At 44.4% G+C, this 18,606-nt stretch overlaps 1 protein-coding gene across 1 annotated transcript; it reads left to right on the plus strand.

The window, feature by feature from the left end:
- The first annotated feature begins 1,703 nt into the window (after window positions 1–1,703).
- On the plus strand, window positions 1,704–18,556 carry SYNGR2 (synaptogyrin 2). The gene is made up of 4 exons (XM_083148611.1): window positions 1,704–1,911; window positions 11,508–11,745; window positions 15,449–15,588; window positions 17,049–18,556. Exons 1-4 carry the CDS (start codon window positions 1,813–1,815, stop codon window positions 17,241–17,243), a joined length of 672 nt encoding a protein of 223 aa, XP_083004737.1. The 5' UTR covers window positions 1,704–1,812; the 3' UTR covers window positions 17,244–18,556.
- The last annotated feature ends 50 nt before the right edge of the window (window positions 18,557–18,606 follow it).

The raw sequence follows: 18,606 nt of genomic DNA on the forward strand, positions 1-18,606 counted from the left end.
AGATGCCCAAGATGTGGTACACCAGAAGCAGGGTTCCAACATATGGTGTGGGACTGCCCAAAGGTGCACCATTTCTGGGAGCAGGTATGGGAAGACCTTAGACTGACAATCCCTGCGATCACCCAATTGAACCCTAGAGCCTGCCTACTGGGGCTGGAAATAGGGGGAGATAATTCACCAATGCTTTATCCATACGTCATTAGTTTAATTACATTGGCGAAAGTAATAATAGCTAGGGTGTGGTTTTCGACTAAACACCCAGTACTTGCAAAATGGAGAGCACTGGTCAATGAGGTGATGAAACATGAAAAATATATGCTATACTCAAGAAATTCACGTAAGAAATTTCATGATAAGTGGGACAGGTGGCGGGAAACGCAATTAACAACTATGCCAGATGTATTATTAGTAGCCTAAAATAGAATATAAACAATATAAGCAGTGAGCGACACCAGTGGGACAAGACTAAGTGAAAAAGGGGAGCAAGAAATTAGAGCACGGCGACCAAAAAATAATGGCATTATAATGTGACTTGGTATTGACAGCATGTTAAATCTCTGTATGTTATTTATGTATGTTTGTACGTATTATATGTTAATGTGTAAGTAACGATGTGGGGTATTTGTAAATTTTATATGAAAAAAAAAAGAAAAATTATGAAATAAAGATTATTGAATAAAAAAAAAAAAAAAAAAAAAAAAAAAACAACAATGGTCAAGTACAATTAACAATGCAAAACACACATAATTGATTGGGCACTTCTTTTAATGGAATACAGTTCTGAAAAGCAAAAGCCTATGGTAAAAGGTATTGCTAGCATCAGGGATGTGTTTATAATGGTGGGCACAGCATTAGGGGGTACCTGTGCATCCCTAACACTCACTGTGCGCACGCCTATGCATAAAACACAGGTGCAGCTGTGGCGGATTTGATACGAAATCCCGGCGGTCGGAATCCCTGCATTCAAAATCCCGACCGCCGAAATCCCGACAAGGGGGGACATGGATCGCCCCCCCTTGCGGACTCGCTGCGCTCGCCACGCAGTGGGCCTGGTGCCTCGCTACGCTTGGCAAACTAATTTATTCTCCCTCTATGGGTGTCGTGGACACCCATAAAGGGAGAAAGTGTCAGGATTTTGGCGTCGGAATTTTGAACGCTGAGATTCCGACCGCCGGGATTATAACTGCATCCCGCTGTGGCAAAAGACACAGAAAACATATTAGTCCTGCTCACATTGACTCTCTCGACAACAAATTAAATATTAACCTAACCTGAGTAAACTAGCTTTTATTTCCGAGCTGCCACTCTTATAAATGTGTATTTTTATGAATAGGGTGGTAATATTCTAGATATTGTTTTGGCTTACAATGTTTAACGCATGACACCCAAGGAGAAAGACATTGCTCACCTCTGACATATATACATAAAAGAAGAGCAATTGATGCATGAGAGTCTACAGCCCTAAAGCCCCGACAACACCTGAACACCTAACATATGGTGCCTGTAAAGATACAAATAAAGTTTCTGTTGTTATCATCAGAGCATTAGTCAGGGATTTTTTTTTTTTTAACTGGTTTACCTAATAAATAACTAAGGTCCGGTCTGGCCACAGGGAACATCCTGAATTCCCCTCCCATCCAATTATTACCCCCCACTGAGCTATTATATACTGGTATGTATCTGCTAAGTGTAGGTTAGGAGGAGGCGTGGCCAGGCCAAGTCACTCTGACAAGTGGGCGTGTCGAATAAGTGAGCTCCAGGAAGTGTCTGTCAGGCGGTGCTGATCAGTGCAAAAGCGGCCGGATCAACAGCATGGAGAGCGGGGCATACGGGGCGGCCAAGGCCGGGGGCAGCTTTAATTTGGAGCAGTTTCTCAAGCGCCCGGAGACGATATTACGGATCCTCAGCGCTGTAAGTACTATACACACTCCTTTATATCGCAGCTATGTATATACTTCTGTATAAACACCTGTAGATACTTTCCTGCAGTTCATGTACTGCATCTCTCCCCCGTACAGTCTGCAGCACCCTCTGTATTATAATAGCCAGTGCCCTAGCACTGATCTTCAAAGACTGTATGGATCAAGTAGGCTGGCCCAAAACTAGTACTTATACCGCGCATGAATCGTCCATTAGCAGGATATATATCATCATCATCGTCATCATGTGACTCCTCCGCCCTGTGTCATATGTTGGGATTATTCCCTTGGCAGGGGGGGCTGGTCATGTGATTGCTGGGCACGTGCGGTCTGTTTACTCACAGGGTGATCACATTAGGGGGCTACCGGGACACTGCTGCTGCCACTCTGTGCCTAGCACAGCCACTATACTATGCGCAGGGTGTAAATTTCAGGTTATTTACTTTTTTTGCTGTTTTATTTTTAGGTTGCTTGTCCTGGCCCAGGCTGTACCATAGGAACATTTACATAGACATTGTAGGCATACATACCATATATGTAATATAATATATACACACACTCTCTATTGGGATTATGAGTCATACTTGTGCGCTCCTGATAGGAGACTGGAGCAGAGTCACCATTGTTTGCATAGACTTGTTCTCACTGTAAGACTACTTTTAGCAAAGGTGTGTTAGTGTAAGGCAATGGCTAGCTCTTCTAAATTGAAAGTAATGGGGATGAGGCTTCCAGGATCTGGGGAGCGACATATGAGACAGTGCAGCATTATTGCACTTATTACATTTAGTGTTTCTGTCTTGTCTTTTTGCACAGACATAATGAAATTGTTATACTGTTATTAGTGTGTTGAAGCAGTGCTTGTCTCCTGAAGTTATAATCTAGTGGTCCCCAAACTTTCTTGATTTAAAGCGCCTCAGTATCAACATTTTTATTCATGGCACTTTTATTGAAAAAAATGTTTGATATATTTGGGGGAAAAAATCTTTAGGGTCAGTCGTGGTGGTGGTGGTGGTGGTGGGGGCACAGTTGGGTTTCTGTGCACATATTTTATGATTTGCACATACCAACACTGGCTTTGCCCATCACTTTGTAACTAATTTGATTTGGTCCTGGACCACCAACCGTAGGCACCCATTCAAGCTTTTATAACACTTGGAGTGCTATGAAATGGCTACTAAACCTATGACAAAGATTATCTGATATACAGTATATGTGTGTGTTTAATGCAAGAAACTGAGGTACAGACTTCCTTCCTGACATGCTGCTGACAAAAACAAGTGCATTGGTGTCAATTTTATTCAGCATGGTGCAAATAGCTCACGTGTGTTTTCATATGAGCACACTGTTTATATTGTGTGTTTAGTTGCGATAACCGACATTCTACAATTTAAGTGACACACAGTGGAACAAAGCAGCATCACGGACCTTGGAGAGGGGGGAGCAGAAATCCACTAGACGGACTTAACAGAGCACTGATTTCATTGGCTCCAGAAGCTCCTTCCTGGCACTATTTTCAGGGTGCTTAGTTTAATCCACTCTATTGTCCTATTATTATGACATACATTTGTGCACAATTGAAAGTGTCTTATTTTGTGCTCCTTGTATAAAATGACTACTTTAAATTCCATATATATCTCAAACCTTTTTATGAACACGCCAAAAACAAAAATATGGATGTTTTATATCACGCCAGTGTCACATTGTTCAAGACGCCACAAAGCAAATTACAACATGTTACTCCTAGGCCACAAACATGGCTATGCTGTGTATACCCGAGTACAATCAGCATAAGATATAGTCAAAGTTGTATGCAGATCGCATGCATGCAATGCGATCTGATTGCTTTGGGATAGCACGTGTTGACAACATTGGGCACATGATCGCAAGAAATCAAACTGGAAACCACTTTGTGCATATTGCCCAAAGGGCAAATGGGCAACTTCTCCCTTATCACTGCTTCATACATCTGCCCCTCTGTTTTTTTGAGCTTCATCACACACATTGAGCAACCAGAGTCTAGAACAGGGCTGGGCAATAAGCGGCCCTCCGGCTGTTGATGAACTACACATCCCAGCATGCTTTGCATCAGTTTTGCTATTTGGCCATGCTGAAACTGATGCAAGGCATGCTGGGATGTGTAGTTCATCAATAGCTGGAGGGCTGCTTATTGCCCAAGACAGGGGTAGCCAACTCCAGTCCTCGAGAGCTACCAACAGTGCGCGTTTTCCAGGTCTCCTCACAGAATCACAAGTGAAGTCATTATCTCCACCTGTGGATCACTTATAATGTGTCAGTGAGTAATGAATGCACCTGTGCCAAAGCTAGGTGATCCAGAAAACGTGAACTGTTGGTAGCTCTTGAGGACTGGAGTTGGCTACCCCTGGCCCAAGATAATAGCTGGATTGGTTGCTATGGGCAACATCTACACTTCTGTAAACTTGCACCTTAGTAAAAGGTTGAACTTGATGGACATATGTCTTTTTTCAACCTAAACTACTATGTTAGTAAGTATACCCAAGAAAGTGAGATCGACATGAAATAATTGGAAGTGAATAGGACAGAGAAGGCAACCTAATGCTATTCATACATATATATATATATATATATATATATATATATATATATATATATATATATATATATATATATATATATATATAGACCCAATGTCCAATGCATACGACTCTTGTTAATTTAGTGATCTGTTAAATATTGGCATATTCATGTTTAGAATGTTTGAGTAAACCTTTTCATATTATGGGTTTTAATATAAAAATGCACGATTTCAAATATATTCTAGTCAATTAATCAAATCAAGATATGGCCGCACTAATGGGCATATTTATAAAGGTTTCTTCATAACTTTATGTATTGTTGCTAGGTACGAATAGCTTAGTAGTTATATAGTAGATGTCAAAGAAATGTAAACTTCTGCTTCTTACTGCAGACCCCATTATAATCTCCAGGCACTATGGTCTGATCCTTATGTACCAAACTCAGTTTGAGCGATATTGCGACGAATATCATCTAGTGTGTGTGGACCTTAATGCATGGTGATAATGGTTGATTTTGAGCTTGCTCTTCCCATCTAAAGCTGCTGGAGGTCTCTTACTACAACAAAGTGCGTTGTCTAGCCGGTAGTGTCATTGTGCATACTTGGATAGTTCACTTATTGAGCTGCTCCCTAGAAATGATTTACCAGCCTTATAAAATGGGAAAGATAAATGCATGCCGATATTGTACATATAACCTAATGTGTACGCATGACTGCACACATCATAAACGACCGTCGGCATCTGTCCAACATGCAGGTCAATCCGACTCCTGCCGTTTGCACCCACCGTTCAGTGTGGATGGGTGCGACATATACTATAATCACCTGACGCTCACCTCCGGCACCTTCCACTCGCTCAGTCTTCAGCACCTGCCATTCGGTCCCCTGCAGCCGCCGCTCCCTGCATCCCTGGCAGCCGCCACTCCTTCTGTCCCCGGCATCTGCCAGGCAAAACGTATAAAGGCCACTGGCCAACAATGTTAATCTTACTAATGACCATTGCCCACCAATGGTAATATTAATACATTAATGGCCATGGACCACTAATGTTAATATACTGCACCCTTGAACACCAATGTGTACCATGCATGTTTGGAGCATGCATGGTACCCACCGCCTACCAATATATAACATGTAGGGATGCCAATCCCAGGGCATCTTTCCAATCCCAGGAATCAGAGTCCCTCCCTAATAATAAATAAATATCTTTCATGATCAGCTCAAGGGAAATTGTTCACCAATATCATTCATTTCTTCTTCAGGGTTCCTGGGTCCCACAGGGATAACATCGGAGTTGTAGGCCGATCCAGAGGACCGGGTACCAACTCTCCAAAGCTTTAGGTTTTCCATCATGCCTGACTCCTCTCCCCTTTAACCCCACCTCCAAACTAGGTTCAGTCAGTTTTTTGTTGGTGACTGCAGGAAGCAGGTGCACCAGTATCTCTCCTGGGATTACCTGACAGGAACCCCAAGCTTTTTATTTATAATTTTTTACACTGAGCGGTTAGCGCTGGTAGTCATAACTACAGCGCTAGCGCTCCAGCACCCCTGCCTCCATTACCTTCAGTCACCCTGTGAGGTGTACACAGGAGAGTGGACGGGAGAGGCACAGAGTACATCATGATGGGTGTCGCAAACTTCCAGGACAAAGCTGGATGCAGGAGGGTAAGCTGTTCGGGCTGTGTATCTGTGGGGATCGGCTCACAGGGGTGGCGTAGACAGTGCCCCCCACAGCAGGGATTCCAGTAGCCCAACAGGGGAAAGCTGGCCATACATCTACAGATCGATTGTCAGAACAAAAACCTGGTAATGGATGAGAGTAAATGACAGTTGACCATTTGCTTTGAAATGCTGGAAAACTGCCAAAAACTGTCACTCATCTATTACCAGGTTTTTGTTCCAACCAGCCCAATCTGACAATCGATCTGTAGATGTATGGCCACCTTAAGAGACCACAGGCCGGAGGCAGGCCTCTTGAGGAGGAAACTGTCCTCCATTTTACATAGGCTCCATTATACTGGTGGGGGGGAAGTCCAGCATAGGGGGAGGTGGCGTTGGCCTGTAGCCACTCCCCCCGGCTTTAGGCGCCAGTTCACCTCACTGCTGTGCACTCTTTAGCTGTGGATTCGCCCCTTCACCTCCTCTCACAGAAGTTGGCAGCCATCTAGACCACAGTGCAGACTCCTGGATTTTGTCACACCACACTCACGAGCCACAGGGCATAGGATCTCACATGTGACCGGAGCTCCAATTGTTAGCTGCTAGCATGGCTAGTGAGGTACTCCAACAAGCACAGTCACCATTACTGTGTTCATGCACCACATGCGCAGTGGGACTTTCTGACCGGGCGGGGGAGCAGGATGGCCTCTGTGCTAAATGTCACATTCCGGTGCCACCCTTATTGGCCCCACAGACCCAGCAGCCTCCTTGGGTGGCATTTACCCAAATGCTGGGTACTTTAGTGGAAAGATTGACACCCGCAGTGGGCCCAATTACTCCACCTCCTGCACCGGTAGTGCAGCCGACACCACCATGGGATAGCTCTCTGTCTGATACCATGTTGTCCCTAAGACAGAAGTTAGCTGTCCATAAGGCACATCCTGCGAAGGCTCAGGGTTCTAAAAGGCCCAAAAAGCTGATGTCCTCTCACTCAACCCTTATGACAGATACCACAGAGGCTGATGATGATGGGACAGATTCTTTAGATGGGGAATTTGATACTGGAGAGGCGGCTGCCGCCACGGTTCATGTTCCTGAGCTGTTAACGGCAATTAGAGTGGTTCTCCTATCAGAAGACAACGAACCGGTGCCTTTAGCACAAAAGGCGGATGTTTTTAAGTCCTGCAAAATTATCAAGGTGGAATTCCCCCACTCTGACCATCTTATGCATTTCTCAGGTGCAGCGCTTACATTACAGGGGCCATAATGGATGTGGGTTAGCTGCAAAAGTTTCTGCTGTCTCAGTTTTAGCAAGATGCATTCTCTTGTTACGCTTGTGGAAAGTGGACACAAAGTCCAAACGAGTTTTAGAGGTGGGAGGTCCTGTTTGGGGAGGAACTAAATAAAATGGTTGCCTTGCTTGCGACAGCTAAGATGGCGTGCCTTCCATCAGCTGTTAATTCTACCTACTTTTCATCCCTTTCCTACCTCTGGAAAAGGTAAGGGACAGGTGTTCGGCCGACTGGCAGGACAGGCCAAATCAGCCAAATCCAAAAGTAGACAGCCCTGGGCAACCAGACAGTCCGACAAACCTGCCGCCTGACGGGGTGGGTCTCCCTCAGGGGGATCCCAGAGTGAGGGGCCGACTCCTCTTTTTCTCAAAAGAATGGCTCAGGTCAAAATTGGACACGGGTGAGAGAAGTGGTGAGCCATGGCTACACTGTGTCCTTCAAGAAACGCCCCTCTAAAAAAAATTTTTTTTTCCTACAACTGTACAGAAAGATCCCAGCAAAATTGCCTGCCTACAGCAGGTACTAGACTCCCAAAAGTGATTGTACCGGTACCTTAACAACAACGAGGTCAGGGATATTATTTGACCCTGTTTTTGGCTACCAAACGGATCGTTCAGACCTATCCTAAACCTAAAGTCACTAAACAGGTTTGTGAAGGTGTCGAAGTTCCGCATGGAAACGCTGCGGTCCATTGTGTTGGCAATGGAGCTGGGAGACTACATGGTGTCTCTGGACATTCAGGATGCCTACCTGCATGTTCCAATTGCGCAGTCTCACCAACGCTTTCTGCATTTTTCCATACTGCCAAATCACTACCAGTTCCAGGCTCTCCCATTCGGGTTGGCCACGGCACTGAGAATCTCCACGAAGATAATAGCAGTCATGACAGCCTGCCTCAGATGTCAGGGTGTTCGAGTCTTTCCCTATTTGGACGTTCTTCTGATCCCAGCCAATTCCCTGGAGACTTTACTGAACCATCTTCAGCTAACTATGGGTGCAATTCCATTCTTGTCCACTACAGAGATTGATTCTGGCCAGTTGGGACTGCCATCCGCAGTCCATACACTCTTGGATGATGTGCCTTATTACGGAGGTCCAAGTGTCACTAATGTGGTGGCTGGACCAGACACACCTGTAAGTGGGAAGGCCATTTTGGATTCCGCAGTGGGTATTGCTCACCACAGACGCAAGCTTGCGGGGTTGGAGAGCAATAGTAGAATCTCGGTCCTTGCAAGGAAAATGGTCCTTGGAAGAATCTAGGCTACCAATAAACATCCTAGAACTGAGAACGGTGTTCAAAGCACTCCAGTTAGCACAGGACTTTTTACAGGACAGACCGGTTCAGATCTGATAAGACAACGCCACCACGGTTGCTTACATAAACCACCAGGGAGGCACGAAAAGCGTGAAGGCCATGGGGGAGGTATCCAGGATCCTCTATTAGCCTGAGTGTCATGTGCCAGCCATCTCAGCAGTGTTTTATTCCAGGAGTTGGGAGGCCGACTTCCTAACTCGCCAGGTTGTTCACTCCAGAGAGTGGTCTCTCCATCCCGAAGTGTTCCAGCAGCTAGCCAAAAGGTGGGGCACTCCGGATGTAGAGCTGATGGCATCCCAACACAATTACAAGGTGCCACTGTTCGGCTCCATCTTCCATACGCTTATCTGCCAGTATCTCTTCTTCCTCGACTTCTAAGGAAGATCAAACAGGAAGGGGGAAGCCTAATCCTGGTGGTCCCATCGTGTCCCAGATCCAGTTCAGCTGTCAGCTGCTCCTTCTTTTCTGTTGCCGCTACATCGGTATCTGTTCAGTCAAGGTCCGTGTCTGCACCCGGACCTGAAGAGACTCGCTTTGATGGCGTGGCTCTTGAGACAGCCATTTTAAGAGGAATGGGCTTCTAAAATGCTGATTCAAGCCCGAAAGCCGGCTTCCTCAAGGATATATTATAGGGTGTAGCACACCTATTTCTCTTGGTGTAAAGAACGGTGGTATTTATTATTTATTTATTAACCGTTTCTTATATAGCGCATACATATTCCGCAGCGCATTACAGAGTATAGTTGAACATTCACATCAGTCCCTGCCCCAGTGGAGTTTACAATCTATGGGGCAGATGTATCATAGCAGCGCTTATCGCGCCGCTATGATACTTCCTGCTTCGCCTCAATAGCGAGGCGAAGCAGGAAGGGACATCGACAAGATGTATTAACATCTTGTCTGCCGAAGCGGGGGAGCGTTAACTCCCCCCTTCAGCGATGTCCCTTTCTGGAGATAGCGCATCAGTTAATACTGATGCGCTATCTCCTGTCCCCCGGCCGGCCGCACTGGGCATGCGCGGGATCTCGCTGTTCACGCGAGATCCCCAGCGCAGCCCAGAACTAACAGCAGGGACAGCGCTGTCCCTGCTGTTTAGATAGGGCTTCGCCAGCCTGATGCTGGCGAAGCCAAAGCAGGCTTCATGCGGAAGGTCAGCGATGCTGACCGTTCATACATTCGGCCTGCTATCATTTTGATAGCAGCGCCGATATGGGCAGGGGCGCATAGCTCCCCTGTCCATTACCGCATCCCGGCCGCTTAATACATGGGGGAGAAGCGGTATCAGTGCACATAACGTGCGCTAATACCCCTTCTCCCCCATAACGAACGTTCATACATCTGCCCCTATATTCCCTACCACATTCCCTACCACGCACACACAGACAATCTAGGGTTAATTTTGTTGGGAGCCAATTTGCCTACCAGTATATTTTTGGATTGTGGGAGGAAACCGGAGTACCCGGAGGAAGCCCACGCAAGCATGGGAGAAAATGCAAACTATGCACAGTTATGGCCATGGTGGGAATCAAACCCATGACCTCAGCGCTCTGAGGCAGTAATGCTACAGTGTTTAGCTAGATGGTCAAAGGGTCGCCATGGGAAATGGTACTCATTAAAAGGTCAACATCAGTTTTGTTTGATATTTTTTAGTTTTTTCTTAAATTTTTGGGGGACTTTCTCATGGTTTACCTAACGTGTAGACTACATTTGGTAATGGTAAAGTGTGCCAAGCGAAGCAAGTATGACGAGCAAAGCGAGCCATGCAAGGGTATGCGTTTACACTATTTGGGGGACCATGTTGCTACATGTTGACATTGACAGAAAAATGTGAAAAACTCAGGTTGACCTTTTGACCCTGTCAACCTATGAACTGTCTATCTAGACACTGTCTCTCTAATAATCCACACCATGGCCCTTATTCAGATTGAAGCGGTACGGCCCGCATGCGGCCGTACCGCCGATGTTTTCTCTCTGCACATGCGCAGAGGTCACTCTGCGCATGTGCAGGGGAAATCTCCGTTTAAAAAAATTAGACGCCGCAAAGGGGGCGTATAGGGGCGTGAGGGGCTTCAGTCCCTCATTTCCCTATGTATACGCCCCGCGTTTCATGGGCGTTCCCATGCAAACGCGGGGCGTACGCATGGTAATGAGGGCATGACGCCACTCATGGGGGCGGAAAGCTGACGTCGGCGGATGTCAGCTTTCAGCCCCCATACAAGCTACCACACGGACGATTGTCCGTGTGGTCTCAGCTTGCGGGAGCTGCCGCGGCGTGCGGCCCTGCCTTCGATGGTCGTCGACCATCGAATGCAGGGGGCAGCTCCCACCATGGTGGAGGCGTACGCCTCCACCATTTTCGTGCGGATCGCCAGCCGTCCGTGTACGGACGGCCGTGGCGATCCGTAGCGTGGGCGGGGATTCGTCTGGTGCGGTCGGAGCCGCATATGCGGCTCGACCGCACCAACCAGAATAAGGGCCCATGCTGTGAAAAGTACAGATGGTAGCTATGAGTAAAAAAGCTGAACGTGATTTGCTTTCCCTGATCCTGTTCTATATTTATATTTACGTGCATTGTACCAATAACCAGTAAACTATGAATTGTATTATGTACAACTACCTTATTTCCAAATAAGATTAAATAAGCTTCAGTATTTCCAGTACTTTGATTACCTGCCACAAAATGTGACCACACTTTACATTAATTGTATATAGGATTATTTTTAAGAGTTTGTTCATGTTAATCTAAAAAATGTTTTGTTTCTTTATAGGGTTTTGCACTCATTGTTTTCGCCTGTATTTTGACCGATTGCTACATCAATTTTGGTACCTCAGAAAAAGAATTACACTGCATTTTTAATAAAAGTGGTGCTTGTCAATACGGGCAGTGGATTGGAATTATAGCCTTCATAGGGTCACTGGTATTTCTGGGATTAGATGCTTACTTCCCAACGCTCAGCAACAGCAACACCAGAAAGTACATTGTAATGTCGGACCTGGGCTTCGCAGGTAATTACCCATTTTTTTTTTCTGAAAGATATTGGTTAGTCACCATTTTATTGCCAAGCCCCCTTAATAATGCCTTATTTATTTGATTGACTCTGAAATGAAATACAAATAAATTACTGCCCACATCATCTACTAGGTGCAACTGGACATTGTAGTATTTTACATAGAACATAGGTAGTAAAACTGTAAGGGTCCTATGTCTGGGCACCTGCAAAAGACACTAGGACAGGTGTATGCAACATGCAACCCTTCAGCTGATGTGAAGCTACACATCCCAGCATGCCCTGCCACAGTATTAACATTCCCTAATAGCAAAACTTTGGCTGTGCATGCTGGGATGTCTTGTCCTGCAGCAGCTGGAGCTGTATGTTAAATACCTCTGCATTAGGAGATGTATCAAACCTTCTAAACCAGCTTCTAGCTATTATTTTACAGAAGGTACTTGATACATGATGGAATGGTTGTTAATGGCATCTTCCCTACTTGTGCACTTTATAAGATGTGATCGTTCTCACCCTAAGGGCGAAATGTAATAGGGGTCGACTTTTTAGACATGTGAAATTTTTGGTAAAAAACGGCCGAAATAGCACGTTTTCCAAAAATCGCATATGTAATAGGGTGCGATTTGCGGTAAAAAATTGCCGCAAAATCGCACATTTTAAAGTGGCGATTTTTAGTCACGCTTCAATTAGCATCCAGATGCTTTCTCATTTTAAAGTATACAAATCGCACATGTAAACGTTACCAAAAATCGCCAAAAAATTAGACCAGGTTCTGACTGACTAATTTGACAGAACCATGCACAGATCATTGTGATCTGTGCATGGTTCTGTATAAAAATAACTGGAAAAAATGGCGTGGGGTCCCCCTCCTGAGCATAACCAGCCCCGGGCTCAAAGAGCCGGTCCTGGTTTCATAAAATCACGGGGACTAACATGTTTGAGTTCCCTGGATTTTACAAAACCAGTACCAGTCTCAAGGGCCAGTCCTGGTTCCCAAAATACAGGGGACAAAATGACATGGGGTCCCCCGTATTTCAAGAACCAGCACCGGGCCAAACATGCCAGCATGGTAATGCCACAGCCGGGGGGAGACTTTTTATACAAGGCCGGGGGGGCCAAAGCATTCATCTCTCTGACCGGTCAGCATGGGCAGGGGTCCTGGAGAAGGGGTCCCCCCTCCAGAACTTACCTGCCCATGCTAAAGCCCGAAGCTGTCCTCGATGCCTCTGGGCGGTGGGCATCGAGCTGATTATAGTGTAAAAAAAATGATAAACCATTGTGTATTGCTGTGGCACTACAAGTCCAAGCACCGCATGCAGATACTTAGAGAACCACAAGTAGTACAAATAGTAAAAAAAAACAGACACACTTACAGTATTACTTTATTAAACACAGAGCCCATACATTCCAACTCACCTGACTTGATAGAAGATCGGTCCCCCTTCTTCGGTTATCCTGCTGGCTGGCCCCGGTGCTGGTTTTTGAAATACGGGGGACCCCCTAGTCATTTTTGTCCCCCGTATTTTGGGAACCCGGACTGGCCCTTGAGCCTGGTGCTGGTTTTGCAAAATCCAGGGAACCCCAACATGTTTGTCCCTGTGATTTTTATGAAACCAGGACCGGGGCTGTTTATGCTCAGGAGGGGGGACCCCACACCATTTTTTTTTCCTTAACACAAAATTGCATGTTTGAAAATGCGCACATTTTCAAGTCTAAAAATCGCACCATATCGCACTTTTTTGCTGCAAATTCGAATCTCATTACATATGCGAATTCGCTGAAAAAAAATCCGATTTTTAAAGGTGTGATTTGGTGCGATTTTTTAACATGACCAAAAATCGCCACCTATTACATTTCGCCCCAAAAAGTATTTTCTCCTCTTTTGGCTGATGCACAGGAGATCTCAAAAATAAACTGAAATTGGTGATTAGTTGTCATTGGAGCTGCTTGCTATAATGTAAACTTCAGTGAATACCCAATTAATTATTAGGCCATTGTGCTTTAAGCATACAATGCTATTGCCAGACCAGGTGCTATGTATGACACTATACAGTATACAACAGTCTGGTAATGTATGGAAGCAAATGATTCGGATCGGAGTTGGAGATTGGAGGTGCTGCATCTGGGATTTGTCTGGTCCCGCATTCATTGCTGGGATCGCATACAATACATCGCCCAGGAAGCTTGCGGGTGGTTCAAGGGAAATCTAATGCGACTTCTCCCTCTGAGAAGTCGCATAAGGGGCATACACATGTAGAGATGTGTATTAAGGGGTGTACACACGGAGCAAATTTGTGCTATTTTCTAAGCAATCTGACTAGATTGCTTAGAAAGTCAGCACAGATCTCTCTGTGTATGCTCCGAGAGATTAAATATCTCTTGCTAAGTCAGTGCATGCAGTCAAAATCTAGTCAAATTGCTTAGCAAATGTCTGCAACTCTGTCTGTGTGTACAGAATTAGAGATACTGACCTCAATCTCTCATTCTGAACCACTACCCGCCTTTTTTTGCTTAAGCAAAATTGCTTAGCAAAATTGCTTAGCACAAATCTCTGCATGTGCTCTCCATGGGAGATCTTGACACCAGAAAAATTGCTTAGCCCAAATCTCTGCATGTGTATGTGCTCTCCATGGGAGATCTTGACACCAGAAAAATTGCTTAGCACAGATCTCTACGTGTGTATGCCCCTATAGAGAGCCCATACACCTGCAGTGATTTGTACTAAACAATTTTGCTTAAGCAAAAAAAAAAGGCCGGGAAGTGGTTCAGAATGAGAGATCTCGATCACACTCTCTCATTCTGTACACACAGAGAGATTTGCAGTCTCGTACTAAACAATTTGACAAGATTTTGACTACATGCACTGACTTAGAAGGCGATAGCGAAGCATTGTAATTTCTCGGGCATACACACTGAGAGATCTGTGCTTACTTTCTAAGCAATCTAGTCAGATTGCTTAGGAAAGAGCACAGAATCGCTCCGTGTGTATGCCCCCTAGTGTATGAAGGCCTTCAAGATGTGAATCAAAACTAGGAAAAAATAAAACAGCTGATTTAAAATAATTTTGCTGATTTTAGTACATTTACTGGACTGTTAGTAAACCTGCACATTATGTTTATGATAGCACAATTATAATAGCCACAATTCACATTACCTGCAAAACACTGGGCGGATATAAAATAAGGTAAAAACTGCTTTTTATAGTGCTTACACTAAGCTACTAAACCAGGGCTGGGCAACACCGGCCCTCCATATGTTAATGAACTACACATCCCAGGATGCTTTGCATTAGTTTTGCTATGTGGCCATGCTGAAACTGATGCAAGGCATGCTGGGATGTGTAGTTCATTAACATCTGGAGGCCGGTGTTGCCCAGCCCTGTACTGAACGCTTAGCAGTTACACAGTACGTGCCGGATGTAATGTAGTCCGAGTCTAGCGGCTGTGCCAAATCATGCCTCGTAAATTAATTCCCCTTTAAAAAAAAAAGATTTAATCTGGCGTCCAACATGGTTGCCAGAGACTCAACCCATTGCATTCTGTCCTAACAATTTACTTAATCTACAAATTGCTAAGCTGGCACGCAAGAGACTGACAAGCGAACTAAAATGAAAAGTAACATTATAATTATAGGCAGCTAGGCGCTGTGTGTACACGGTTATATCGCCAATCTCTGATGTCTACATTACTGTGTTGTTTCAGGCCTTTGGACTTTCTTGTGGTTTGTGGGATTCTGCTACTTGGCTAATCAGTGGGCATGGACAGATACTGGTACATTTCGGATAGGTTACGACAATGCCAGGGCTGCCATTGCATTCAGCTTTTTTTCCATTCTCTCTTGGGTAAGTTGACACATGAATTCATAAGTTCACTCACTCCAGGTAATTTCCTTGCATGCCATACTAATAAAAAAACATTCTATGTTGGCTGAGTGCAAAATAAAAGTGTGTCGAAGCTTAGATTATGCCGACCATTGTTTTTTTCCCCCAAAATATATATGTAATTGTCTGTTATGTCAATTGTTAGACCTCATATTTATGCTTTGTAATAATCTCCTTGGAAGCAGCAGTGGTAGCGCTGTACTGTAATGGAGGTGCCCATGACCTGCAGATTTCCTGGCCCCTGCTGCCCATCGTAGAGGCCAGGAAATCTCTGTCCTACAATGGATGTCACTGGCCTCTTTCCACACCACACCTGTCCTCTTTTCTAAATGAAGCCTGTCTCCGCCTATAAGACATCATCAAACTGTCAATCAGTGAAAGTCTGATACCGACCTGGGTCCTGTGCATGCGCAAAGTACTCAAAGTTGGTACTCTGCAACTATGGGCACAGGTGCAACTACATCTGAATGAATACCCCCCCCCCCCACACACAGTTTAACCTACCCTAGGGTTATCATTCTATCTTTTTAAGTGAGGCGCTTTTTTTTTTCTATGCAACGGTTTTCTCACTGGGAGGGACCAGCACCATCTAGTGGTTGAAGTGCAAAAACACATTGTGGTTGTCAAACATAAAAATAATTTTATTTAAAGCGCCCCCTCTCCAATGATATTTAAGGACCTTAAATGTAAAAAAAGTACACCATTTTTTTCTCAGGTTCACCTGGTTTTCTTCAGGTGAGACTGGTTGAAACAGCTGTCAGGTCGGCTGTTTAAACATCTGCAAAGTCATGATATGTATTTTTTTTGAATACACTTAATTTTTTTCACCAAACCTGTGTGCTGGTTCTTCTTCACTTCTCCATCATCAAACATGGAAGGGGTGAGTGTAATCCTAGAGAGATAGATAGAGATATGTGAATGAAGAGGCGTCACTCCGGGGCTGGTGCATAAGTAAGAGTGAAGTTCCCTATTCTCTTGCCTCTGGTATTATGTGAGCTGATTTATTTACATCAGAGGTGGCTAAACCTGTCCGCAAGATCGAACCACAACCTACCAACAGTTCATATTATTTAAGCAAACTGGATGTACAGTAGGAGTGAATGCTGCAAGTTAGAAAATGTGACAGTTAGTAATGACTACAGCTGTGCACCAGCTACGGAAACAGTGTGTCATTGGTAGATCTCCGGTTTGGCCTTCCCTGCTTTACATTAATATATGTTTCAGCAATTGGCTCTATAATAAGGTAGTCCACTTTACTAACCATGTAGAGAAGGATTCTTAATGTAACTATGCTTCATAGTGGGCTGCAACTTCTTTCCTAGCATGCACAGTGTTCTGTAAATGGAATTATAAATGTTAATATTGTAGATGACCTATCAGTGTTTTGAGCTCTTATATACTCTTACATCCTGTCTTCACAGTTCCCACTTTCAACATTAGCCTTTAAGAGGTACAAGCTGGGGGTGGATGATTTCAACACAAACTACACTGATCCCAGTCTGGACACTGCACCCCCATATTCCAGCTACCCTGACACCGTCACCGATAACTACCAGCGTCCACCATTCACACAGAACTCGGAAACAGAAGATGGCTATAAACCACCAACCTACTGAGTAGACCGAAGTACATCCAGAGCTGTATAGAAACACAATCATACGGCTGCTCCACCAGAGGCTTCGGGTAGACTGTCAGATCCATGGCTACAGAGCCTAGCTGTGCTCCATGCTTCCAATGTGCCTTCTTTTGTTCCATGCAATGTGCCAGCAGCCCCACTGTTTGTATTCATCACTTACAGGGATGCCTTGCCTCCTGTTTGTGTCAATCCCACACAGCTGCATGTTCGGGATCATACGACTGTTAAGTGCATGTTCAATGGTTTTGTTTTCATTTGTGATTCATTCTATACATAGATATAGATAGGCGTCTCTTCATTTCGCACTAGCGGTTAGGTTTGAACCTACAGTTGAGCACTGGATATTTATATTTAAATGATACCCATTGTGTACACACAACCGTGCCGTAACCAGGATCCACAGGTATGCAGCAAATACATTAACCTACAGTAGAGAACATGGGAGGTGGTGGGATTCTTTTGAAAACTGTGCTCTGGTGCAGTTTTCTAATATAAACTAGCATATTTACATATTCTAGCACGGTCTTTTCTTTTTGTTTTCTTACATTTCCAAAGACTTAGTATTTAGATTACTAGCATTCACTTGTTTACATTAAAGTGATATTAGAATATAGATGATTTTCTAAAATAATACTGCTAGCCTAACTTTTTATGCCCCTGTATTGCCATGAAGTGTTCGTTCCTAAACATCCTTACATCACGGCATCCTAGAATATCAGCCTTTTTTAATTTTATTTTTATGGTGCCCCTTAGGCCAAAAGTTTATTGCTGAGAATTTTTTTGAAAATGATTAAAATAAATACTCTGCTTACATGTCACCCTTAGGTTCCGTTATGTGGTGGACTGGGTTCTGCTTGTTTGCTCACATATTTTATGTTAGGCCAAACTAGTGGTGGTTACCAATGACCATCGTTCGTTTAATTTGGTCATGAACCACCAACTGATTGGCTCCCTTTAAGTGCCCCGAGGCACCCAGTTTGCTAACCACTGCTATAAGCCATTGTATAGAAATGTATACTTACTTTCATATAACCACTGCCTTTTAAAAAATGCCAAACATTTCCTGGTGTGGGAGCCTCAATTTGGTGCCAAAAGGGTAGTGTAACACTGCTTTGCCGCAGTTGCTACACCAGGCAGCTGTTCACGTTTAAATACTTTTGTTATTTGATGTTTGAGTGTTGTTGGATGAAGAAGTTGGGTAATCATTCTGGTGTTGGGGAGGATTAAAACTAGTTCTATTCACTGCATGTTACAGGTTGGAATTTCAATAAAGATTTTTATTCACCAAAGTAACATTCCTTAAGTCTGAAATTCTTGTAAAGATATTAGCCCATCTTAAAACA

The sequence above is a fragment of the Crinia signifera genome, chromosome 6, assembly GCF_055691185.1.
Source record: "Crinia signifera chromosome 6, ASM5569118v1, whole genome shotgun sequence".
Lineage (NCBI taxonomy): Eukaryota > Metazoa > Chordata > Amphibia > Anura > Myobatrachidae > Crinia > Crinia signifera.